Source organism: Macrosteles quadrilineatus, unplaced genomic scaffold, assembly GCF_028750875.1.
Source record: "Macrosteles quadrilineatus isolate MER2022 unplaced genomic scaffold, UCM_ALF_1.0 Scaffold_5__1_contigs__length_97177068, whole genome shotgun sequence".
Taxonomy (NCBI): Eukaryota; Metazoa; Arthropoda; class Insecta; order Hemiptera; family Cicadellidae; genus Macrosteles; species Macrosteles quadrilineatus.
This window is the reverse complement of record NW_026542598.1, coordinates 22,636,640-22,664,609: the sequence shown is the minus strand read 5'-3', so window position 1 is coordinate 22,664,609 and position 27,970 is coordinate 22,636,640. Positions and strand designations below refer to the sequence as shown.

The 27,970-nt window shown below is 33.1% G+C and overlaps 2 protein-coding genes across 3 annotated transcripts in view; both read right to left on the bottom strand.

The window, feature by feature from the left end:
• Positions 1 to 17,167, bottom strand: part of LOC128994852 (alpha-1,3-mannosyl-glycoprotein 4-beta-N-acetylglucosaminyltransferase B-like) — a 98,925-nt gene extending 81,758 nt beyond the window's left edge. The window contains exon 1 of the mRNA XM_054419665.1: positions 17,058 to 17,167. The gene's annotated coding sequence lies outside the window, so the exon portion shown is untranslated. The remainder of the gene's footprint in view (positions 1 to 17,057) is intronic.
• A 4,904-nt stretch (positions 17,168 to 22,071) lies between these two features.
• LOC128994066 (protein nervous wreck-like) overlaps positions 22,072 to 27,970 on the bottom strand; it is a 74,735-nt gene continuing 68,836 nt past the window's right edge. For both annotated transcript variants that reach the window (XM_054418293.1, XM_054418295.1), the window contains exon 24: positions 22,072 to 27,266. In XM_054418293.1, coding sequence (XP_054274268.1) covers positions 27,118 to 27,266 — 149 coding nt within the window. In that variant the 3' untranslated portion in view covers positions 22,072 to 27,117. The remainder of the gene's footprint in view (positions 27,267 to 27,970) is intronic.

Genomic DNA, 27,970 nt, shown 5'->3' with positions numbered 1-27,970 from the left:
ACAAATTGACATTTTTTTTAAAGAACTATAGGCTACTATATTCGATGATACAGAAAACGTGTACGCACCTAACATTATTGCAGGAATAAACACGCAGTATGCCTATATATTAAAATACATTATTACGTCGAAATGTCAAGTTGAATTTAGGTCTACTTTTTCGTTCGTTAATTGTAAAATGACTTGTCAAACCATTGTACTTAAATTTATATGTATATTTTGTCTGGCAATATTTGCATGGGAGCTTAAATATTTATTATGAATAGAAAGATCTGTTAGAATTTTCACAACATTGCTTCGGTCAACAAATCAATGATTGTGGATGAAGAATCGGCTTATCCAGGTCAGTAATACGGCTTCATTTTATCTTTCACACTACTTTAGACGTCGCATTTATATTCCAGTATTAAAATTTTTAGTAATTTTATAAACCAAAATGACGTACTGTTGTAAATTCTAGGATCATTTATGCCCCCCAACAAGTAACATAGTGTAAATACCCCCATCACTGCTAACCTGCAAACTAGTCTTTTGTCTGATGGTATTTTTAACGATACAGTAATATGTCATTTATCATGTCAGGTATTTATTCCCCATTGCAATAGCATTAAATTGAATAACTAACTAGGTTAGATGCTGCAGGGAAGAGAAAGGTTTTTATATATTAATAATAGGGCAATAAATAGATTCACTTTCCAAATTTTAACAACAGTTTACTTATTTTCCCCATAAAAATAACGTAGAAATTGTAAATGTACAGTGTTGGTGAATTTTTAATCCTACTAAAACGCTTAAACATATATTTCTTTTTTAGCTCTATGCGATGTTTAAAGATAATTGGACATTTTTATAGTGTAATGGTAAAAAACTTTAGATCCCCAGTTTTTGGAAAAAATTTATACCCCACAACGCTCCGTTTGCAAGACCCGTTTTTGCTGGTTCGCAAACTCATTTAAAAGAATCCAGCCCTACAGGTTCATGCCAAATTTGATCATAGTGAACAAATTTACACAAATTATCGTGTTAGACACATAAAAATTTTAGCTAATAACGTTTTTAGCCCCTGGGAAGTTAGGAAATCGGTTTCGGGCATAACTCTTGTCGTGCAAATCTACCCTGTAAGCAAATTTGCTAAAACTCAACAAGAAAAAGAAATACTCCAGTATTACCAAAAGCACAACTCAACTAGCCTACGTTTTATTGAGTAAAAACTTACATCGATGTTGTCTACTACGGTATCCAAAGTAAATGGTTGCGAATTTCTTTAATTTCCGTTAAATCTACTAATCTTCGTTCATCTCCGAATCTCCGTTTCGTTTAAACTTGCCATTTCTTAAAACAAGTTAATACTGCTAAGCCCCTCTTGTCTGAATATCCTTAAAAAGTATGCAACTTATTTCTTTAACAACAATTTCAAAAATTTGGTAGATATTTTTTAGAAAAAAATCAACTGACTAAACTTATTATTACAATCGCATGTTAAACACATTATATGGTTCTGTAACAATATGATAGTTTTAAAGCGAAGAATTTCCAACACGTCACAGTAAGCCACACTTGAGAGTCTATAACTAGAGATGGGCTCTGCTAAAAGCTCTCCACTTCTACCGTAATGGAGGATCTTAAAAGTCTTCTAGGAGACTCAACAAAACATTCAATAGTCATAAATAATTTGATGTACGTATCTTCTACAAACCTAAAACACAGTGTTATTGAAAATCAGTCTTATCGAATCGACAAGCAAATTTAGTGAAAAAATCTGTATAACTGTAGGCCTACATGGAGGATCTTAAAACAGTCTTCTAGGAGACTCAACAAAACATTCAATAGTCATAAATACTTCGATGTACGTATCTTCTACAAACCTATAACACAGTGTTATTGAAAATCAGTCTTAACGAATCGACAAGCAAATTTAGTGAAACAAAATCACTATGTACGTCATAAAAATGTAATCTTTTAGCAATTTAATTTGTGTATGTTTGTATTAATTTTTTTTTAGTCCCGCAACTAACTGAGTTCGGTATAATTTTTTGGTTTCCAAAAATCTTGAATGTCAATTTGTATTATAATGTTATAAGGCAAAGCTTTGATTTTTGTTTATCTCAAGTACGAGATTGATTGACTTTAGATTCTGCAAAAATAATTCCCATTTTAAAACTAATCTTCCGAACCCTTGACCATGTGTTCACCTGAAGCTTGTGGTGGTTTTTCATGTTCAGTACGATAGAGTGCGTTGATGGCGATCAAAGTTTATCTATACCGTTAGGATAAATTCTACAGTAGTTTGAACGTGTAATTGTCATATGCTGTAAACTATCATGGCTTTTAAAATGAGTTATCTGAGTGGTCTGGAAATGCATACATGTAATTTGTTTTGCATAATTTTCATGTACATAGCATTAAAAAGGAGTATCATTTAAATTTATGTCTTCAGCTTCTGGAAAATTCTGGTGGCCTAATATACAAAAATTATTTTTTATTCCTATTTCTGAGGAAGAATACAACAACAGCTTCCCGAAAGAGAAATTCGCTGAATGGTCTCAAGCATCGATAGGTGTTTCAAATACGCATAAAATATCGCGAATTGAAAACTAACAAAGATTTTATTCCAATAAAACTACTAGATTCAATCATGATGTGTGGTCTACAGAACATAACTTATTATGTTGATGTTCACGCTCTTGATTAGAGTAGCAACTTAATTGGGAGACTATTGATTGGTTTGTCTGATCCTTAAACAGGAAACGCGTCAGAGTGAACCTGGGATCAGAACTTAATTGTATTTTAGCAACCAGAAAAACTAATCTTTATCAACATTCTACACTAAGAATATGTATTAGGGACATTAGGAAAAGCTGTGTGTTATATCCATAAACATAGGCTACATAGGCTACATAATCTGTTAGGCGATTCCTTCTTAGCAACTATGAAAATTACATATTAGTAACATTTGCTGATAAATTTGTTCAACATGAACGGACGAAAAACAAGTTGTTGATATTTTCGAATTATCCGAAGAACAGCAATTTTATCTGTTGGATTTATATGTAGAACACTCTATGTGCAACGAGTACGCAACTGTTATAATTTATTTTCAACCGTGTGTCTACAGGGTGGACCAAAAAAACAGGGACAATTTTAAAATGTTATTACTCAGCTGTTATAAAGGCTGGAGAGTTCATTGATGCGGCAAAAGAAAGTTTATTTGATGCCATTTAGTGTATAGTTACTATGGATCATCAATGGTTACCACAACATCGTTTCTTTGTCATAGAGACCTTTTTTGAAGAATAATTTGACTTTCATTTCTACTCAACGTCAATTTCGTGTTCACTTCAACTTTGACCGTAATGGTGCAGCCCCAAACCGAATAAACTACTCAAAGATGGGTAAACAATGTCCTAAACACGGCTTTTGTACTCAAAATTAAACCTATGCAAATTTAAATTTCAATGCAATGTTTTGCAAACGGTTGGCTTTGGACGCTCGACGCAGGACACTCGCGCGAACCATTTCAATGTTTTCCGGCGTTCGAACAGTCCAAGGTATCTTACTAGGTTTGACTTTGAGTGCAGAAGACGTGTTCTTGAAATTACTTACCCAACTTTAAATAGTTTTTCGCTTTGGGGTTGCACCATTACGGCCAATGTTGAAGTGAAAACGAAATTGAGGTTGAGTAGAAATGAAAGTCAAATTATTCTTCAAAAAGTCTCTATGACAAAGGCACGATGTTGCGGTAACCATTGATGATCCATAGTAACGATACACTAAATGGCATCAAATAAACTTTCTTTTGTCGCATCAATGAACTCTCCAGCCTTTATAACAGCTGAGTAATAACATTTTAAAATTGTCCCTATTTTTTTGGTCCACCCTATACATACTTATAAATTTCTCTTCTTTTGTGCTGAACATGATTTTATAGACAGTTCGCCCAGTTGTAAAAGGTTGCGTATTATTTGTTTCTTGTTGTATAACAAATGTAAATTAAATAGCAATTTGTAAACACAGCTTTTCTCTGGTAGCAAAAATAGGAATGTAGATCGTAAAATCCATCCAAAAATAAGAGAGAACAATTTTTTCAGCGCACTCAAACGTCACCAACACTACACACACGTCAAAACCGTCGTTCTGGTTTTACAATATGACAAGCGTATTACCATGGATGAAGTGCTTGTACTATTCAATGTTAATGTATTTTCACTGCATGTCAAAGTGTTTATATCTTCATCCCAAATAAAATTAATTTTCACTAATCTAATTAATTTTAAACATATTTATAATTTAAAATGTGTTTTGAAAGATTAAATTATTTGATACAAGTGCGCTCAACTGCAAGATCGAACATAAACATCATCTAAACTTTAAAAGGTAATAACGAGTATTTTATTTACGATGAACAAACTTAAAATATAGTTTGGACAAAGGTGAGGGAAAATACTAACATTTTGAGCGATTAGTTCGTAAATAAAATAACTTTACTTGCCCAGTTGCATACACAGCTTTATTTTTGATAAGGTACAATAACATAACGTTAGATGGCGTTCTTATACAATCAAACGCTAGAGAAGGAGAAATATTGGCTAAAAACAAAGTAATTTTTTTTCATACAATTTAGTCAAAAAACGGAATAGTCAAAAAAAGAATTTTCCAAAATGTTGAGCAAATTTCTATTCCTGCAAAGTTAAAAATTTACATTATACTTTTAAAAGTTTTTTTTTTTCATTAACTTAACTTAGTAGATTGTCTAAATATACAATATGACCTAACGTTAAATTACGCTTTGGTGACGAAATGGCTGTTCAGTATTAAAACAAAACCCAAATTACCATAACTTGTAACTAAGGATATAATACCTTATATCTTCCTGATGTTGTTTATTTAGAATACCTAAATGTTGTTTTAGTAAAAAAATTAAAAATTAAGTTCATTGACAAATTTCAATTATTTGTAGATTATGAAGGGTTTTTGTTCAATTGTTTTTAGTTTTTTTTGCTAAAAAAAAATTTCGCCATAAATCCTATACCGAAGAAAACACAACTTCTATAACAGTACAGCCTATGGAGCTTACATATTGTTATTAAACGTCACGACATGATGTCCAATATACAATGTACGAGCTGCTGCTACTGATACGACATTTTATGTAATTTTACAACAATTTTACATAACAAATTGTATAAAATATTGTACATGAATGAAACGTGTAGCATTATTTATCAAGTAGCAGTATAACATTATAGTTTTTGCAGCTTTAATTATGCGTTTGTATAACAAGTGATAGTAATAAAAATGACAGCATTTATTTGATTACATCAATATTTCTAGTTAATATAGAAAAACTTCACTATAATCCATACAAACAAAAGTAATTTTTTTTATAATTTTTTTACAAAATGTGAGGTATTACAAAGTTAGATTTTTTACCTATTTATTTACCTAAGGTATCACAACCAACCCTGCACTCCATCTTCATAGCATAGTTCAACCTGGTTCTTTATAAGACTTGGGTTTTAAAAAGCAACGGACCTAAACAAATTAAATACGAATAAGGTAAAATAAGTCAATCAATCAATTATCAATTATCAAAGTGTTGCGATTTATATCCATTTTCTATTTATATTTACATATAGACTACTAAATAAAGATTTACAAGCCCAATCGGAGAATGATATACATTTTTCAAATTTTAAAACTTGTTATGCATTTTCATTCTATCAATTCTTTTTATGTATATCTACAATAATGTCGATTATTTTGAGAGTCTTTTATTGTGTTTACTGTCTCGTTAGTTTACATGTCTGGTAAAAGTAAAATGTATTATGTAATTTAAAACATTCTTCCTTCAATACTTTTTAGTACTTATTAAATTCTATTCAACATTTCTTCAAGTCTGCTGTTCAGCAGAATAAATATAACTTTGTACCAACGCTTGGATTTTTTTATAAACTGCTAACATCTGGCACTATAACACCACTTGACGATGGGCCCAGTTGTGGACACAGAAGTGCTGAACAAACGTAATAATTGTAGAAAACAGCTGTGTCCAGACATAAGCTGGCGGCTTATTGGACAACTTGTGTATCTTACAGTTTATTAGGCTAAAGAACGATAAAAAACTAGAACTATTGCTTTTAAATATATTATTCGACGTGTATATTTTAATGCAAGATTATAAACGGTAGATTAATAGGGCTGCTACCATTCAATATGTTTACAGTTTTAGGTTCAAATTATATTTTGTATGAAATAATCATTGAACAAAATATTGTATCTGGAAGTAGTAGCACTAATTTGCCTACTTGAACGTATTATCTGAAACTCGTGGATTATCTTTAGCTGCGCGATAAAAAACCAAGAACTAGGCCTTTTTGATTATAATAATTATTATTATTCAACGTATTTTCATACAAAAGAATTAACGATAGATTAATAGGTCTAATACTATACAACATGTTTAACTTTTTCGGGTCAAATTCATGTTTATATAAAAAAAACTTAGCTACAGTTTTATCATGGTGAAGAAGTCGAAGATACCATGGACCGAAAGAACATCCGAATAAACAACAAATTACATGGACTTGAGGAGAAAAATAAATGTAACTAAGATTTAGATAAGAAAAGAATAATAGGACACATTTCAAGTGTTATTAGACGTATTTTTATTTACTCTCCGTAAAATTAATAATAATTATGATTATTAAGAAGTTAGCAAGTGAAATACAGTATCTGCTCACGGCAGTGCTTTTCTTTTAATGCCTACTTCAATATACTCAGAAAACAATAGATTGCTACATTTTAGAGCATTACCCATATAGGGAATAAGCTATAGGCCTACCGTAGGTCTCATGGTTAGACCTGGACCCGGGACCGAATTCCTTTTTCGTTTTGAGGTCCCCAGAGATCAATAACACCATTCGTTCAAATTCAAATTTATATATGTGTCCTTTAGCACGATAATTCGGGGAAAACAAATTTAATTTAAATTCGACAAACGTGTAAACCTACATTTATTTGAACAAGTTTGCCAACCAGCATGCTCGGACCATGGGAACGGGGTTTTTTGGGGGGATTTATGGGGTAAAAATTGGGTTTTCTCGTTTTAGACCCTCAAAACATAAATTTTCCCAATTTCCCTTCCCACCATTTTGAATAGCTTAAAAAAGAAATAACTTAGTAAACTGAAGCATTGTTGTATGCCTAGAACAGTTAAGTAGAAAATTCCAAAAAAGTGTAAATTAAAATTACTATGTTATTCTTATGAAGAAAAAGAAAACTGTTGTAGTTTGCTTGTTTGTGGATAGATTTTAATTGAATTTGACAAATTTGTTTATTTCATACAATCAAATTTCAATTAAAACACACCTTTTTCTTTCCCTGTAGCAGCAAACTTAGGTGCTCATTAAAATTTATGTTACAGTATTTAAACAGGAAATAATGTGACAGTTTTGAGGGAATGTTTTAAGTTTTTAACATTAATCCAAATAAATTTCACCAACAAGTTCACAAGTATCACACAACTGTATTATTAACCTTTAATAAACCACGGTGGATTAAATTTACTCTATAATCCCCGCATTGGTGGGTCACTTGAATATGTAACATACAGGGTGTTACCCCATACTGTATTCACTTTATTCATATGTAACTAAGCTGGAGAGTTGACTGTCTGAAATTCCCCGACTGGATGCTAAATGTTTATCAGAATGAATGAATGAATGAATTATCTCTTGATTCCAACAAAGTATTTACAGAATATGTACACAAATATTTAAAGGAATAAAAAAAACATAAGTGAATTTAAGAATGAACACACTTTTGCTACAGTGTCTTAAAAATGCTGCAAAAAACTTTTCCCGACAAGATATTTTTTTTGAAAGAATATTGTGAGAGAAACAAGATTTCATTTCATACCATCTTTGGTAACATTTGTTCAGAACTAATAATGAGTTGCCATTAAAATTACCAAGTTAAATAGCCTATATCCTTAAATTAATTTGCACAATATTGTAAAGTTAGCAAAACAGTTGTAAAAAATATTGTTGTAGATGCCAACAGAATATGTTGAGAAACAAGCAGTCGCGCTCTTGGGAAGGTAAAATATTTGTAATATTCCGCATGCTCTATCTTAAAATATACTCGCTCTCCTCTAACACATATTGTATATAACTCACGTTCTGTACCGTTTTAACTATTTTATTGTGGAACAAATATTTTATTCACCGACATTTTATTTTGAACAGAGTTGATATGAACCATAGAATAAAGAAATAGTATATTTCATCACTAAGGTCCTAAAGTGACTCTTTTTGATCCGAGGTCAAGTTTTACCGGAGAATGAGCGAGGGTTAAGTCACTTTTTGCCCGTGTGGTGAACTATATTTTTCGTCATATTGCATCTTTAATAAACAAAAACTAATCTAGAAAACGAAATAATTTGTAAGTAAAGATATCCTCTCAAAACGACTTCCAGCTTGTTTTCAATTCTGCTAATGCAAATAAGCAGCTCTTCAGTATGTGATTCAATTATTTCGTCTATTACGTTTGTGTTGTCATGCCATCGATATGTCGAGCAATCGACAACAATAGGCCTAACCTTACCAACCTTACCTTATAGGTCCTTACCTAATAAATCAGATAAATAATTTCGATCGATATGATTGTCACAATCGAAATTTACAACCGTTTACTTTATTACAACATCTAATTTTTACTCCCAAGAGAGTTTTAAAAATGCTACTTTAGACCACAAGTGTATGTTTTCTGTGTTTAGACCCGCAACGAATGCATTAAAAACGGCTGTTTTTGCTGCAGTATGACGAAAAGTGTTTAAATAGTCGGATTTCCTAGTTCCCATACATAAAATATTGCATTTTTTTCAATATATATAATAAATCAAGCTTTGAAAGAGGTTATTTACTCTTTCATTGTAATAGTTTAATTTTGTATTCCTGATAAATAGACGTTTGTATTCACATTGACAAATAAAGTTGCACTACAATTTTAGAGAAACCTACATTATCCCTAACTGTGAATATTTTAAACTTTGTGTTTTTAGCCAGTTAACTTGGGGTGAAGAAGAAGAAACTATTTTATGGTCATTGTGGTAAGATCTTGGTCTGAGACCACAGGAATTATCACCACAGAGAGGGGGTTTTAAAACACAAAATCCAATTTTTTGACTGGTTTCCCCTAAATGTCATTAACATTTAAAAAAATATATTTTTATGTAAAAATGTAAGTATAAAATCAAAATTATTATTTAAGGCAGAAAATTTAATTACTTTTCTACTCATAAGACAACTGTTAAGTTATAGTTGACAAATACGAAGATAACTTTTTTTTTCCTTTTTGAATTGATAACACAATAAAAAAAAATTCATTCAGATCTAGATAACTAGTTTATTAGATATATCGTCATCAAATATACCGTACACAAATTTTGATTTCATTGTAGGCTTTTGAAAAGTGTGACCCAAACTGCAATTTTCATTAATTTTAGCATAAACCTAAATTCTTATTGAATCAATATTATTTATACTGATTGTATATTTAAAACTAAGTTGAATGTCTCATATATCATTAACCAATGAATAATTTTAAGAAATTGTATATGCAGTCTTAAAGGTATTTTTGCAAAAGTATTACTGTATTTTAATCTCATTACACAACTATGTACTACATCAGACACCTAATTAGCTAAGGATCTAGATGGAAACAATGAATGGAGGCAATTAGAGCTGTCCTTTGTGACTCATGTAATATCACTACTATTGTTTTACTGCTTAGCACCTGCTACTTGCTCTCACACATTAAATCTTCCTGTCTCTAGCCACACTGTTAAATTAAACTGATTAAAAATAAAATTAAATAGAGTTTCCTTCACTTATTATAATGACTAGACAGTAAAATAACAAAGTTGAATACACACCAAATAACTGGCAGTTATTTTGCTCTAGACAAGAAAATCCAGAGACTCCTTCTTGTTTACTTGTTCTTCCTTATTATATAGCAAATGTAGTGATTTTGACAAATATATATTTTTTTTTCAGAAATGGTATTTTTGAATAAACAATGAATTTTTAAAGATTTTTTTTGTAAGGCAAGTGTATGTGTCTGTGTGTATGGATGTTATTTACATCTGATTGCTTCATTGATAGGCCTATAATTATAATCATACTTAAGGCACTCCAAAAACAATTTCTCCAGGTTTTATTTTTAACTTCTAAGACCATATATTTTCCAAAAATATGAGAAAATATTTTACTTTAAAAAATTACCTAGGCTACTTATATTTTGAATTTTATGGCTTTTATAATAAACCATAGAAAGTTTCCAACGTTGTTATAAATTCCAATAGATAAAATGGACATATTTAAATAATTATCATACATCTTTAACATTTTTACACTTAAAAATAATAATTGTTGAGCTAAGCAAGCAAAACACAATTAACGTGACAAAATTAGCACAACAGAGACAGTGTATAGTACATACAAAGTGCTGAAAGATGTTTTAGAAAAGCTTTTAACAGAAACAATCTAAATGCTTGAGGGTCCCTTTGATGGTGGGCAGTGACAAGGGAAATTATGTCACTTGAGGTATTTTACATCGTTCATCATGGTATTTTCCACGTAAATTTATCCCACAAAAAGGGTTTAAAAATAATTATTTGAAGACTATTATTAATGTTTATAATTTATAGTGATCTTTTAAGTGGAAAGATATTTTTAATACAGACAGTTCACCAATAATAGTTAGAATATTTTTACTTCATAGTACAGCTTGAATGACCTCCTAAAGCTGACCTTACTACAGTATTTAGGGTCAATATAATGTCTGGATAGAAAATATGCCTTAAATTTAATGGGCAGATAAGGTTGCTTCCCAAATACAGATTTTCAATACATAACAGTACAATTTGTAACATTTAAATTAAAAATATTTGATATGAAGTGCTAAAAAAGGACCTATAACTTACCAAAATAACAAATTAAGTAGCCTAATTTTAGAACAGAAATTTGAAAAGAGACAAAAGCTCAGAGGGCAAAACAAAACGGAATAGATGAATAAAGTGGAATTTCAATTAGTATGGCAAAAATACAAGAGGTTCCAGAAAATAACGGGAGTCCCTACTTACTTACCGGTAGTCTTAAAACTTTGGAATCTTCACATCTAATAATAAATGTGTTAGTCAAGCTAAACCTGGAACATCCGAAGAAACTACCAGTGTTAAATACTCAAAGCTGCTCCTCCTCAAATTTAACATTTTTTAAATATTTTATAAAATAGTAGGCCTACATGAAGTAGGGTACAAAAGGTTAAAAAGTATTTTAGTAAAATCACTTAACATAGAAACAGATTTACCGTAGTTTTACATTGCAAACAAAATTACAGATTTTAAACTACTGTAGCTAACAAGCTAAAACATTCTGTTTGTAAGAGTAAGGGCTGAAATAAGTGTTCTTGAGAGAAGGGGTCTGTTGCATCTTTGTTAACCAGCTGTTAACCCTCCCCCCTCCACAACAACTGCTTGGCAGCTATCATCTAACTATGTCACAAAAAGATTTGTAAATAGAAATATACCTTCACTCCCCCGCAGGGACACATACTCGTAGCTAGGCATATCTGCCACTAATGGAGTTTCTATAAATATCACCTGTTTGTCCTGTTTAGTGAGTTTAGTGTTTGATGTACAAGTAGGCTTTTTCCGGTACTTTCCTGTTAAAGGGAACATTCATTATTATCGATGATTTTTTTCTCGATATATCGATATTAACAAATTGAAACTTAGCCTATCAGCTGACAACTACGATAAATAAATATTGTTCAGAATCGACAATCAAAATTTTTTTAAAAATATTGAAATAAAACTGTTCTAAACTAACCTAACAATACCCCCGCCGCACCAAACCTGCAGACTTAGCAAATTTCCATTTGCCTGATTGGATTTACACTAAAATGTCTCCTTAAAAATATCACATTTGTTCCCTATTTAAACAGAATTAGTTTAACGAGTAGGTACTTAGGTTTGCTGCAACAGGGAGGGTAAAAAAGTTTTTTTTAATGTAAAATGTTAAAAGGTACTGTAGTTTAGTAAGAAATATAATTTATTTTCCAAATTTTACCAAAATATGTTCATAAACAAGCAAACTACAACAGTTGACTTATACTCCATAAGAATTAACATAGGAATTTTAAAATTACAATTTTTTTAAATTTTATCTATAACAATTAGGCGCATAATAACGCTTCAATATACTAATTTATTTGTTTTTTAAGCTCTACAAAATGGTTTAGAAAGAAATTGTGAAATTTTGTGTTTTTAGGGTCAAAAATGGAACAAACCTATTTTTACAACAAAATATTCAATATACAATATACAATATACAAAATATTCAAGTTTATCCCACCTTACACCTTCAAACCAAATTTTATCAAAATCGGACAAAAATTACTCAAGTTATCGTGCGGATGGACATATATATATATATATATTATATATATAAATTTGAACTAATGGTGTTTTTGGCCTCTGGGGACATCAAAATGAAAAAAGTAAATCAGTCCTGGGCCTAGGTCTTACCATGAGACCTACGGTAATAGCTACTTCCCTTTAGGGAAATTCGCTAAAACTAACCAAACTTGCTGTAACATTTAAAAACTCAATTTAATATTCCCCACTCGTCTTTTCTGTTATCAAACATAATTTTTAAATGGTACAGCAAGTTTGGTTAGTTATGTTAGGTTAGCTTAGAACAGATTCATTTCTTTCCATATAATAGACTATATTTTAGCCTAAATATTAGCTGTCAATTTGTTATCGTAAAGGAAAAAAAATCGATATATAAAAAAAAATCATCGATAATAATGATTGTTCCCTTTAACAGGAAAGTACCCTTTTTCCTGAAAAGGGTTTCATTGGAAATATACTAAAATTATATTTTATAGAATGATAATGTAGGCCTAATCAATGCATTGCAGAATTGTAAGAGAGCTAAACATTCATTAGCTTTTATCCACTCATCACATAAAAAAGTAAGTTGGCAACCAAACTAAATAACAAAATTTTATTGGTTTTCCCTGTAATACTGTTTCAAAAAATTCAACAAGTACCGGTGGGCCGAATAGATATGACAAATATACCATACAAGAATATGCAGCCTAATTTCTACAGTACAGTGGTACATATAAGGAATAATAATAATACATTATCAGCACATTCTTCTTCTAGAGGTAAATGATTGAAATTAGGGGTAGCCATGGTTGTAGTGCTCGCCATCGATTCTGAAGGTTGCTTGTTCGATTCCAAACAAGTTCGTTAACAGATTAGAATTATTTCCTAGCCCACTGAATACAGAATATTTATCAAAGACTTGCACATCCCCTCAATATTGCTTCAAATACCATTGCAAAGTTGATTTTTGTTCTTTTTTTATCAGCTGTATTTTTTCATAATTTTTTCATGGGAAATTTTTTGTCACTTTCTTTCAGCGTATTATATAAGAGACTTAGACTAGATATTTTAATATAAGACTAAATCACTTAATTCCCATCACAGCTCAACAAATTATGTCAATTCATTACATGGTTTTAAGCTCTGACGGGAGTTACTTATGTCCAACATCTCGAGGGCTAGAAACGTGAATTTTAATAAGATAGGTACCTTATATTTTATTTTTGGAGTTGGCCTTTTTGGCGGTATCAATTAATTCCTTCTATTAAAACTGTATTACCTTTCATCTTTTGATACGTCCTCATCATTTAATTCTAAACAAATTGTTAAACATGCAACTTTGGTTGGGTTTCCATTTTTTTATTGTTGAATATTTTTGTAATTGCCTTATACCAATAACAACAACACAACCTTCCTCTTTAATCAGTAAACTTGTTCACAGTGCAGCCCAGCAATGTGGTCAAGGTTTCTGTCACTGTAATCAGTTTATTTATTGTTGTGCTGAGTTGGATTCTTTTCCACAGGTATTTAAAAAAAAATCCTATAGAGAAGTATCTGTTAGGTACCGTAGGTTCTATAGCAGGATCTAGACCCTGGACCGATTTACTTTTTCATCTTGATGTCTCCAGAGGTCAAAAACACTATTCCATAAAGTCATTTGGCATGAATGTATAGGGTGGCATAAACTCAAATGAGTTCGCGAACCAACAATATCGGGTCATGAGAACAGTGTTTTATGGGGTTTTGAAATATTCAAAAAAATTTCATATTTTTACCCTTAACATAAAAATGCCCAACTTGTATTGCAACCAGAGCTAAAAAAAAAACAATTTTGTACACCGAAGCATTGGTGTACAATTGAATTTAGGCTATGGAGAAAATTCCAAAAATCTGCTTTATTCCCATGTTAGGCTATTCTTATGGAGAAAATGAAAATTGTTGGTTTGCTTATTTATGGATACGTTTTTATCAAATTTGGCAAATTTATTTATTTCATGCTGTACTATTAGGCCGGCCACAAAAAGAACCAGGCAAGGCGGGGCGCGACAGGGCATTTTGCCCAAGGGCGTCTTGTCGTGCCCTGTCGCGCCCCGACCCGCCTGGTTCTGTGTGTGGCCGGCCTTAACATATGATAAAGAAATAGTTATTTGTGTAACTAGTGTGGAAAGTGGCACTTTGATGCACATGAGATAAATATTTGAAACGCACAAGCCGCAGGCGTGTGTGGATTTTCTCAAGTGCAGCAAAGGCACTTTTTACACATTATATTTTGTTTACTATTAATATAAAACATATAAAAATTTAGTCTTACAAACACTATAAAACATGTTTTTAGGTTAGGTTAAATCCAAGCGTTGAGCATAATGGGAAACGCTACCTACCCCACCTGATCGTACTCGTAGTATCTTTGTGTTGCCAACTTATTTCCGAGTGTACATGTATTACGAGCCGAGTAAAAGTACACTCTTCTGTGTTGTTTGGTTGGAATACTGGAGTGTGGCAAAAAAGCAAGTGCGGAAAAAGAACGTAAATGCAGCAATTAGGTACTTTGCGTGCAATATAATCAGTGCAAGGACCCACTTTGTCAGGTAACTGTAGGAAATAGAATATTTCGTGCCTAGGGCTGAAAATGAGGTTTTGCCGGCTTGAGATTGTTTTTTAACTTCAAGATGAAGTCGAGAACTTGAAACGATCAAGAGCTGCAAAACTATTTCGGCACGTGGTAGGCCTACGAACGCTATTTTTCACCACACTATACTGTACCCTATTGCCACTATTCCCCACAATATTAATTCACACTAACTACAACTTTAAGGTTATGTGAAATATTTTGAGGAATCAGCAAAAATAACAATAAATAGTTGCTTATGCTGCGGTAACGATCAAATAAGTTTATTGCAATGCATATGGATACTGCTTGTATATTTCATATAACAAGTTAATGTTTTAAATTTAAGTAAATAAACAAACAGTTAGTTTTCGGCTCTAGGGATGTAAAAATCTGCTCAGTCCCCAATTGATGATGGCAGCTGGCATGGACAGCAATACGTAGCTTTTGGCCCCCAATAAAAGTTTGTAAAACGGCTAAAAACATCAAAGTGTGATGAAAAATATTTTTTTCCTTCCTTGTAACAAGCAAATCTAAGTATTCATTAAACCTAATTTGGATGGGGAATAAATCTGACATGTTCAAGGAGTTATTTTAGTCAAAATCTAATCAGACAAATCGAAGTTTGCTTAGTCTGCATGTTTGCTGTGGCGGTGGTATTTATTTACGACACATTTTAGTATTTATCAATACGGATATAGCATAGTTGACTTGCAATCCCTGATCAATAAACAAGGAGTGAAAAAAGCAAGTACCTGACATCAGCCGACATGTTGCATATACTGTAGTTGTAGGTATGTTGAATACCGGTCATACTAAATCTATCACGGCATAAACTAGAACAAACTTCAAGAACCCCAACATATAGAGAGATAAAATTATAGAACCTACGACGAAACTGGCTTAAAAATTTTCAAAACACAAGAAAATTCTCTACTCAACTGAAAAACTGCACACCCTTATTACAATTTAAAAGAGCTCCTGGATGAACACACATATAATAAGACAATATTTTAACCAGAAACGCATAAACAAGATAAACAAGAAAATGAATAAAAAGAAAAAATTAAGTTGAAGCCTCCCCAACCTTGATGGCCGCAGAGGAGAAGAACAGCAGTAAGTAAGTAGTGCTTAAAATATGAAACAGACAAGTACAGTAGGCGCAAGCAGTCTGCGCATGCGGTTCCGTCTCTACTAGCCGTCCTGTATACATTTCACCCACATATCCACCAAGCCTAGCCACGAAGACAGCTGAACAACTCCAGAGCCGTGTGGGCCAGATGGTTTTGGAAATGAGCATTAAACAACCCCCTTTCACCCCGCGGCGGTGCGCCCAGACTGGATGCAACTACTGTACTAGGGGCCTACTTGGTAACTTGGCAAGTAGCCTATTCACCTGTGAGGACAACACAATTTCAGTGAACGTGCGTAGAGGTAGGTTGTCAGTGAATAAGAAGAAGAAAACAAGATTTTGCGTTGATCACCATCATTATAACACCAAACAACAATTGTAACTTATGTGGAATTAGTAGGCTATGATTATTTAACGCCAGTGTTTAGCCTACTGAAGTGAAAGTGACATCATCAGAAAAAGATTTGTTTTTCCTAAAAGGACATTTTTTAAGCACATTTAGTCTGACACTAAGCAAGCAGGTTCTATAGCTCAAACGACTTAAGTTGAGGTGTTAAGTTACATCTGAGGCCTTGGAGACCTCTTTTGATAAGGTAAGCTCCAACTTATGTTTACTCACAAGAACAGAAGTAGGCTAATGTATTATGATAGAATTACGGTAACTTATTCTTTGAGTACCTATCACCTAAAACATGTTAGAGCCATTTTATGTGTAGTACTTTAGTTTTGCTCTTAAATACAACTTAGGCTACAAGAGGTAACTTACTTATAGGTTACCATTTCGTGCAATTCTTGAATTTGTTATTTTTAGGTAAGCCCTCAGTCCAATTATGACTAAACTAAAATAAATAACTTACCATGTGTCGATAAAACTGTTGATTGAAATCTGCCGGCTTAGAATCATGTGTTCTCCGTGCAATACACCCTACATCATTCCATGATATTCACCCCTTTAATTACTTCTGGCGTACAAAAATAATAATTGTAAGTGTATACAAATTTAAGACGTTTTTGACAACGAGCAAATATTTTCAAAGACAAGGCATGATCATAATATGGGGCGGTCATATATCAAACACTTGACAAGTTCACTGAAATAGTTTGCATCCCCTAATTGAAACGACCCACAACTTCGACCTCGACTAAACTACAACACCATCATGGTGCTTGGCTCACTGTCAAAAATACCATAAACATTACTTTACTTGGATTTACAATGTCATGTCAACAAATCTCAGAACACTCGACAGACAAGACAACCGTACCCAATCCCAACGTCAACGAACGAACCCCTCAAAGCTTGAAAGCGCTTTACCAAAACCAAAATAAACTTGTTCTACTGCTAATCAGCTGGTCCACTTGCTCTGTCCACGTGATGTAGTTGAGTGAAGAGATACATAAAGTACAAAATAGACAGTAGTGTCATGACCATTGGTTTTATAGTATAACCAATATGTCACGTTTGATGTACGATACGAAATAGTTTAAAATAAGTGAAGTACTAAAATATCCTATTTGGCAATTATACTGTTTTGAACTGGCATCCAATAATGAAAGAGAAGAGGATACAGTTTTCAGTAAAGTTATCCTAAAATGTAGTCTACATAAATGGCTCTATTATGGATCTACAATCTCTTTGGCATCATTTTTTAGATTAGCCTAGAAACGAATACGGTATACCGGTAATCAAAATCATGGATTATTGAACATAATTCCTTTTAGATTTATCAGCCAATCAGCCTTAAGTATCAGAGACAGAGTTTCTATTTATTCGAAATTTTTAAATGTTAATGGTGTCAATAAAATATTATACAATATAAGGTGAAATAAATGACAAATACAATGACTCTGCCAGGCAATAAATTCTTCTACTCTGTGAATGGCATCTTGTAGAACCATCGGGTGAGGCAAGCTTTCAATCCCCGCCTTGTGCAACAAGAGTTCAAGGGTTGTCATCTTTCAGCTCTCCTGGCAGAATTTTGAACGAATCTTGGCCCGGCATAGGTAGGCTTATATGTTCGAAGAGTCCAAGGCGATGAGCAGGGAGGTTATTGTAGTCTATAAGTATAAAAGAGGATATTTATTTATATTTGACAGTGATAAACTCAGACACCGCTGAACCGATTGCCACGAAACTTGATACATACGTGTAGAATTTCATGGAATAGGTTTATACACCATGAATTTCGTGATCCGTCCAATCGGCTCCGCCCCAGTGGCTCTGGAACTGGAGTTTCCCATGTTAACCTTATGAGAAATGGAATTAATGAATCTTAACAGCTGTTTCAATTAAACAAGTTGGTTCTGTTCTATGATGTTCAATAGCATTAAAGTTACAAGGAGGATTACCTACAGGGTGCAGCACTATTATTTCTTTTACATTTATGACAACAGCTAATTTGCAACCAAAAGGTGAGTGAGCATAGCGAACGAACTTCAACCTGGGGCCTATTTCATAATAAAGTACTAAACTAATATTATTAGTAAATCAGCTGATCGCCCAATGCAAATCTAATGGAAATTACAAGTTACAAGTACCTGAAGGCAAGTGAGCGTAGCGAACGAGCTCCAACCTAAAGGTGAGTGAGCGTAGCGAACGAACTTCAAGGACGTGATTGAGCCATGCGAACGAGATCATCTTGAAAATTAAGAAGTTAAACGGGGCAAAGCCCGCGGGTTACAGCTAGTTAATTATATTATTCTCGTTGCATAGCTATACACACTTCTTCATGCCCCTTGAGATTCATTGGTTTAGGCCAAAACAATGGTTTCCATTAGGTAAGACTGATGATTACAGTAAGTAGCTCAAGCTCATCATCTTTAAAGAAGCTATACTACAATTTTCCAACCAGTCAGCATCATGCGTAATTTTCTGCAGAGTATCAAAGAGACAATTACAACACGTTCCAAGTTAGTATGAGCCGCAGACCCTCAAACTGCTATATTCCATATCGTAGAGCTTTCAAGTGTGTGATACACCACAAGCACAGTCTCTTTGATTCTCTTCAGAGCTAGCATATCATCAACCCTTTATAGTTAAACAGCATTAACTTTATTAATTGATAGCCCAAAGACAAATGTCGTCTAAATTTGAAATAGATCTTGCTTGAAATAGAATCAGTGACATGTATATAGCAAATCTTTTCATTAGGAGCTAGCTCCTCTCTGGTTGTAAGTCAAAAAGTAGAGCACAACAATCACAAAACCTACATTAAAATAAGAGAAACACATTCAATCAACATCAGGATCCTCAATCATCACCAACATGACATCCACAAGAAATTAATAATTATTCAATAAAAATCTCAGATTTTACAATAGGGTGAGAAATCTATAATAGCACTAAAAAACAATGATGTAATTTGAAAAAATAGGAAATGCTTTACCTTTTTTATAGCACCACACAAACATTTCAAATTCAGCAAAGCCTATAATCATCAGGGCGGGATCACTTTTAGGCCAAGAACAATGGTCTGCACTCCTCCTTATTCCTCCAATGAGAAATTGTGTAGTAGAGGCTATGTAAATGACAAATAACAGACACTCTATATTTGGTAATCTTTTTAAAAGTTTTTTTAAGGTTTCCAGCTCATTCCTAAACAAGTCAGTATAGCTTTTTGATTATTTGAAACTATACTATGGAGACTGTTTTTCTCAATAATTGTGTGCAAGGACATTTTTTTCCAAATGGTCCTGGCTGAAGAAACAGGAAGGATCTTTAGTTACAAAGCTGCACAAATCAACTTCACTCCATTCTTCACTCACCTAGCCCTAGCATTCATTTTCAGCCAATAGGAGATATCGATGTTAAACTAGATTCATCCTGATGAGCTAGAGACTTGAAACATAGCTCACAAATGGATGACAATGCAATGCTGTATCTGTGTATCATTTTATTTTCATATTTCCCTTGGGCTAAACCCAATGGGCTTCCAAATTTTCCATTTTTACATTTTGAAAGAATGTAATATCAATTAATTTAGTCAGCTGTAAATAAAGGGTGTCCCAATAAGAACGCCGGATTTGAAATGTTAACAAACCATATATTCATGCTAAATTTACAATATGAAACATGAATCTTAAAGCATAGTATCTCCGATTAGTAATTGAGTATTATGTCTTGTAAGTGTCAACCTGCCAAATACTGACAGGCCCGACATCTCTTGACAAAGTTTTCCGTCATTTTTTCTTACACTTCCTGTTGAATTCCATTAATGGCACGAATCATTTCCTCCTTCAAGTCTTGGATTGGTTGAGGATTATTGGCGAAAACAAACGACTTTAAATACCCTTGGAATAGAACTGAGCCAATTTATTCGAACTTAGAAATCAATCTTCGGACAGATGGATCATTTGGTGCATTGTCCCGGCCGTAAATAGTGCGCAGCTTCCGTGCTTGTAGTGCACTTTAACTATGACCACGCGTTGTTCCGTCGTGTAGCGATTCATGACTACAAATGGGACCTAATACTGATAACATTGCTGATAATTTGGGAATTTATATTGAAATACAGATAAGGATAAGACGCTCCTCAAATCCGGCGTTCTTACTGGGACACCCTTTACTTAAATTTGGCAGTTTACAGCTTCTGCTCCTGAGATTTGTAAAAATATAAAACAACCATTTCAAAGTAAGATAAAACATCTGATTACAGATAATAAGGTTTCGGTTGTGTAACAGGCCATGTAAAATAGATTTAACATATTTAAGACTAAAAAGTAGAAAATAATTTATAAATAAAAATACTGTTAAAAATAAACGCACTAAAAAGTAGAAAATAATTAACGAAAAACGTGGGGCGCATGCAATAGATCATAATATTTCAATTTGTGAAGTTAATTGTAAATTAGCACGCAACGCACCCCTCGTTTTTCATTTTAAATCTTACAAGTATTTATTCTCTCAATCTATTTATAAATTATTTTCTACTTTTTAGTGCGTTTAAAAACGTGGCATTTTTAAAAAGTATTTTTATCTATTATATTGTTGTTGAAGCTCTTGGGTAAGTTATTCGTTATCTAATAGCAATAGCCAGATTCACAATCTGTTTTGCATTTACCTTTGCCCCTCTCAGTTTCTTTTCTAACCAAATCCCAGTAATTTCCCAATCATAATACCACGACAATGCGATACTGCACCCCCGTTACTCCGAGACACAGCACTTGCTTACCAAGGTACAGTGCCATAGCTAAATAATATCTCTATATATAATCTTTGACTATTAATACAACTTCCATCCCCATGTTAAAGTTGTAGCCAGGTTTTTAATTAAATTTGTCTTAGTTGATGTGAGCCACCTACAGATTGCGCTGACCTAAATTAGGCCTACTGATTTCTGCCGATTACATGATGGTTTTTACCAAGTCAAACTGATGGAATGACTTATTATGAGCTATAGCAACTGTTGTGACCCAGCAACTATGTCAGTAACGAAAAATAAGGTACAAAAGACACTAGCGCAATCTTTGACTGGCTCACACAACATTTTTTTTTTAAATTGGCATAAACTAGCAGAATACCCGTTCTTCGTACGGTGTTTGCGAAAATGCTTATTGCAGTTATACTCTAAATCAGCTGACAGAATCAATTAATTCCTTTTAAAATTTGAATACCCATAAGGTTTACATGGGAAACTCCAGAGCCACTAGGGCGGAGCCTGAAAGGAGTTTTGAGATAACAATATGCCTATATGTTAATCGGGAATGTGAGCTATCATCACCCCAAATTTCAGCCCAATCCGACCAGTAGTTTTCACGTTTACTTGTCACAAACATACATCCAAACTTTCTCATTTATAATATTAGTAGGGAGGATAGGATAAAAACCCAAAACTGAACAACACTAATTTGGAGGTAACAAATAAACAACACTGTAGTATACTTCTTTAATAAAGGCATACGCCAAAACAGAATTACAAAATTGTTTCTGTACCGTACGTACATATCTTTGGTATAAATAAAACTCATGTGTATAGGATTTTTACATCAACAAAACAGTTTGTGAAACAATATGAAAATATTTTAGAACCTGAGTACCGTATGCTAAGGTGAACTAAAGGTATTGCCAAGCTTAGCTAGGTTAGTCACTCTATGCGCTAGCACGAGGCCTCCTCTACCATCTCAACGACCACCTGATCGTTTACATCACATTTAAATTTTGGATTGGATAAAAGAGTGCTTCAGACATACTCCATAAAGCAGTTTGATTATTGACTCCAGTTTAATTTTGAACATAAATATCTCGTACAGAAATAAAGGTTCCATCATTAACAAGGCAGTTCAAACCTGTTGGCTGCACTCCATGTACACAAGTCAAACCAATCGTAACAGTTTATACCACAAGTAAATCCTTATACCTAGATGTCAAAATATGTTACTAAAATCATAAAGATAGGACTTGGCTAGTGATCACGATATTAAGATTTAATTTTATACAATTAATTGTGTCATCCCCACAATTGTGTACCAATTTATTACTTGATGGAGTTGAATTCTAAAGCACTGCTGAATCTTGTACTTGATGAGCTTGTCTCTTGAACTCAGTACTTGTAAACAAATTGGATTTTGTCACACTTTAAGAATATTTCAACAAACTTAAATCTGTCTGTTCATTGTAAAATTTGTGTTGTCATTCATATCGTGGTCAGGTCAAAAATTAAGCTCAGATTGAAAAATTGTACAGCATATTTTAGAGTTCATACGGTTTTTATAATGAGTTATTTCTTGCAACAAAATTTTGAAAAACAAATAAAATTACCTTTGAAATATTAGTTAAATGTTATGTAACTTAAAGGAAACATAAGGATCAGGTAATAACGCAATAAAGTTATAAAAAGTGAATAAAAATACTAATCTCATGTTATGAACTGAAAAATATTATGAAATCACAAAATTAGAAAGTGTGGGATACTTTTAATGTACAAAATTCTCAAAAGAGCATAACAATCTTTCGTCATAGTATTTGAGAGGCAAAAGACCAATTAGTGTAGATGTATACACAGTGTCCGGGCTAAACACTTAACACTCACATTTTTGAAATCGAGATAAGAAATAAGTAGAAATGTGATGTTCAGAACCATCCAGGAAAAGATAGAGCGAGTCTATCCAATACTGCTAGTAACCAATAGTGTTTAAGAATGTTTGCTAACTTGTCAAGTGTTGCAATTAATTGTCACTGTGCTGCAACAGCAATTGCAGTTGTAACATTAGTTGCAACCGTGTCACAAACTGTAGTTGCAACAATAGTAGCTGCTTCAGCAACCAGAGGTTTAACTGTAGTTGCAAAATAAGGGAGTAGTAGTTGGAATAAGGGAGGTGGAACAGACCGAGTGATCATCATTTAGTCAGGTCTTCCTCCTACATTCCATGCATCTTGGCAAAACAAAGCAACCACAAGAATATTTGCAGCTGCTGTAACAGTAGTTACAAACGTGACTTAAACTGCAGGTGCAAATCTTCAACGACAGTTTTATCCTCATAATCAACTATAATTGCTACGGTAGCAACCTCATCAACAGTAGCTGCAACTTCAAACAGTTTCAACTGCATTCACAAATACAGCCACAGTTTCAACTGTAACAGCAACTGCAAGTACGATTTCAACCGTTATACAACTGCAATCACAGTTTTAATTGCAGCCGCAGCAGCGATTAGAACTGCAACCACAGAGTTTCAACCGAGTTAGCTATTGTAACAACAGTTTCAACTGCATCAGCAGCTGCAATCAAAGTTTTAACTACAACCGCAGCAGCAAATGGAACTGCAACCACAGTTTCAACTGCAATCAAAGCTTTAACTGCAACCGCAGCAGCAAATGGAACTGCAACCACAGTTTCAACTGCATTGGCAACTGCAACCACAGTTTTAAATGTATTAACAACTACAGCCACAGTTTCAACCGTATTGGACACTGCAACCACAGTTTCAACCGGAACAACAGTATCAAGTTTCAATTACAACCGTAGCAGTAACATAGAACTAGGAGAAGTGAGAGAAGGCACCTCTTGCTCAGGAGACACTTAACACAAAACACATAACCTACATTACTGGATATGTACATATCTTACATTACAGTTACAGGCTAGTATATCGTCTAACAACGTGTTCGATTATGTTAAATCCAAACAATTCTGTAACAACTCATATCGAAAATAGTAGTAAAACATATTGCTACTTAGTACTGTGAATGGAAACATAACTAGTCTATTGTAGACGATTTTGTACATAAAAAACCTAAATATCGTTGATTTATAAGAAATTCATTGTTTAAAATGAAACTACATTAAAACCGCAGTACGTAACAGTTATTTTTTGACAGATTGATACCTACAAATTACATTATTTACAATTTACAAATATAAACATAAACACTTACAAATAATTCAATAAAGTTTCGCTAGGTAATGTTTATTCGGAATAGATTCAACTTCTAGTACAATATGATAAAACGAAGAATTACACCAGGATCGATTTGACTATAGCATTAGGCCTCAAGCGTACAATAGAAAACCACCAAAACATCGGTCAAGCTTACAATCGGACCAGACCAGTATTTGTTCAACATAAGCTAAAACATTTTGTTATAAAATGACTTACGTTATATTGTCTAGTTTCGATTAATTGCTGTATTTTTACAGAGAGTAACAAAACAATTTATTTAGTCATTGTAAAATTCAAACAAATACTGAACTTTACAATGTATTTACTTACTTACTCTACCTTATAAAAAAATCTGTTACTGAAGGAATTATATTCTTTTCAAATTGCATTTACATACGAAAAATGTTTTACTTGAGTGTGTTTAGCAAAAAATGTTTATAAGATTAAAAATTCCATTTAATAATAAATTGTTGTCAAATTACAATACAATTCAGTTACCAACGTTCTACCATTTATTTATGTACAGATGCTGTGCAGATCGGGTTGGTATAAAAACAAACTCAGTGTTTTTAGAATAACAACTAGTAAAGTATCTCACAACAAGAAAATTAACAATGTATTTGTGCTGAAAGACAGGTATAACAAGATAAAAGTCAACAGATTGTTACATAATAATACATAAACATCAACTAACAACTTCACAGATATGAGAAATATTGTTAGGATTGATTAGACATTGTCAACTCTGAAGTATAGTTTCAAAAATATTTTTGAATTTGGATGTAAAATAGTTTTGGAACTTTTAATACTCAATCCAACCAGAGTTTGAAGTTCACAAACCAAAATATGACAAATCCGTTGCAAAAACAGCGTTTAGGGGGTTAAGTCAAATGTCATAAAGGTTATATTCATTATAGTATGGAAATTAAAGTCCTTTAAATATACTGAATGCACGGAATAGGTTGAAGTGTTTTACTTCCCGGGAGAAAACAAACCTCAATGTAAAAAATGCAACAAAGTTACTAGTAAAATTTTACTGTAGATGTAAAGTTATGATGTTAAAACAGGAATATTTACCCAAACGTATAATTACTATAAACGATCAAAACAAATAACAGAGATTGATTCGGAACTTAAAGTCTCATATTTTATAAAGTTATAAACTATTTCAACAAATTGTCTGATTTAGTATACAACTGATGAGAAATATTCACATAACAGTTACAATATTTAAACATCACTAACATAGTACATTCAAACAACCTAAATCTGCTGGTCAATTACATACAACGCGTTAAAACCACACTGATAAACCTACTAGCTTTATCGACAAACTAAACAAGAATATTCCCTTTGCTTTTAACAATGTTAATATGACATTGCAGATGACAGTGGAAATTAGCACATATTTAATTAATTGGGGATGAACTTGTAAAAATCACAGTAGTAACAAAGTAATTGTATGGTTAAAGTTTAGCTTTTAAAGTGTAATTTTTTCAATTCAATATATTTCTTACCTTTACAAGTACTATTACATCATCTCTTAACTCACAATCATAGTTAGTTATTAATATTCTTATTCATATTTGGCAAAATATGCCTTACTTGGGTACTTGGATCTCACATTGCAAAAGCATCTTTCAAAACATAAATTTGTAAAATTATTTGACAAAGGATGATTTTTTTAAACTATATAGTATACTGGAACTTTTTATGAGTAGACTGTTACTCAAAATCAAATTTATTGCTTGTTTTTTTTTTAAGATGGAAAAGCTGGTAAGGTGTATTTTAACACAAATTAGAATAAACTACGATTGTAAAAAGTTTATTGTTGTATCTTTGTTGCAGGCTAAAACCAGCTGATTCTTTAATGAATTGACGCGTAATCCAGATCCAACTTTGAACCAACAAAATAGGTACTTAATCTTTTCTCTCAAACTTACAATATTTTATTAAAAGGCAAGCTCTGTAACCACTATCTACCCAGATGTAAATATTAAGGTTCAAGTTCGGAGAATGTTTACAAGCTACAGGTCAGTGAGTAAGAAACCAGTGAGTCCGCGAGTGTGCTAGTTGTTGAGTATACATGAAACTTTCCACTCGCTTAGTAGCCAAGTAGAAACAATCAGCTCTTTTGATAATGTATTTGATGCACCATACACCGCAACGCCCTACCCACAGTTACACCCACTCTTTCCGTTTTCTATTTTATGTTTTTTAATAACTTGCTTTAGAAGACAAATTACAACCCCTGCCAATAACCAATTCCTCTAACATCATCAGGACCAACTTGTCTCTTATTCACAAGTAACTGTGAGTACACTTAGATTACAATCGGGTTTGCTCAAATGCGAGTGAGAAGCTTGTAACGTCATTAATAGAGTCAACTTTTTTCAAAGCTTTTTTCAATGCAGCTACCAAACAAGTGGATGCTGACTTTTAGCTTGTAAACTCCCATTTACCTGACTCTTTATGATCAATGACAACAAAAACTGAACTGACATGTGGAAAGTATGTGCAGGATTATTGACGTAGGAATTATGCGTCAGACTCCTTGAGATCCTGTAGCCGGGCCAGCTGATGTGGTTCCAGCTCGTCTGGTATCACTGGTGGGGCTGCGGCGGGGTGCGAGTGACTCTGGGAGTTGTCAGCCGTACTAGGCCCCGTGTAAGTGTCTTCTTCACTGCCTGTCAAACCGTTACAGTGGGATTAGTATAGGCTATGGGAGGGATTAAAAGCGATAGATTTCATAGGATGCACTTTGATTTCAAGGGAAGAAGAAAATCTGACAAAGAACCGAGAAAAAAAATAATTGTCTGTTGAAGACCAAGAAAATAAAATGGTGACTGGAGAATAAGGACAAACAAATAACTAAAGCAAATCTATACAGAAACCGAGACATAATATCCCCGATAGAAAGTAGGAGACTGATATGGGCTGGAAGAGAAGAGAATAAGATTCAATGCTAAAAATGGTGAAATCTTCCTCGGGGAAGACAACCATTAGGACGACGTCGGCTAAGGTGGCAGGACCAGGTGCCAAGAGACATAGGAAAATTAAGAGCAGAGAAGGAATGGATGGAAGACAGAGAAAGGCGAGCTGTGATTTTCTGAGACGATGGTACCGGTAAGCGTTTCCACACTGTAATAATTACGACTACACCAATGAAGTTGGGGCTTATTGTATTGAGGATGGTGCAGACCGAACTTACTGGAGAGGCTTTGTTGGCAAAATCAAGTACCGAATTAACTCACTACCAAGTAACTCAGTTACATCAGTAACATGCATGAGGAAATATTTAATCTAATGTTAAAATTAAATAACTGAGGCTAATCCTAATAAAAACCATGCACACAAGCTGTCAACAATCTTTCACTAGATACTCATTCAT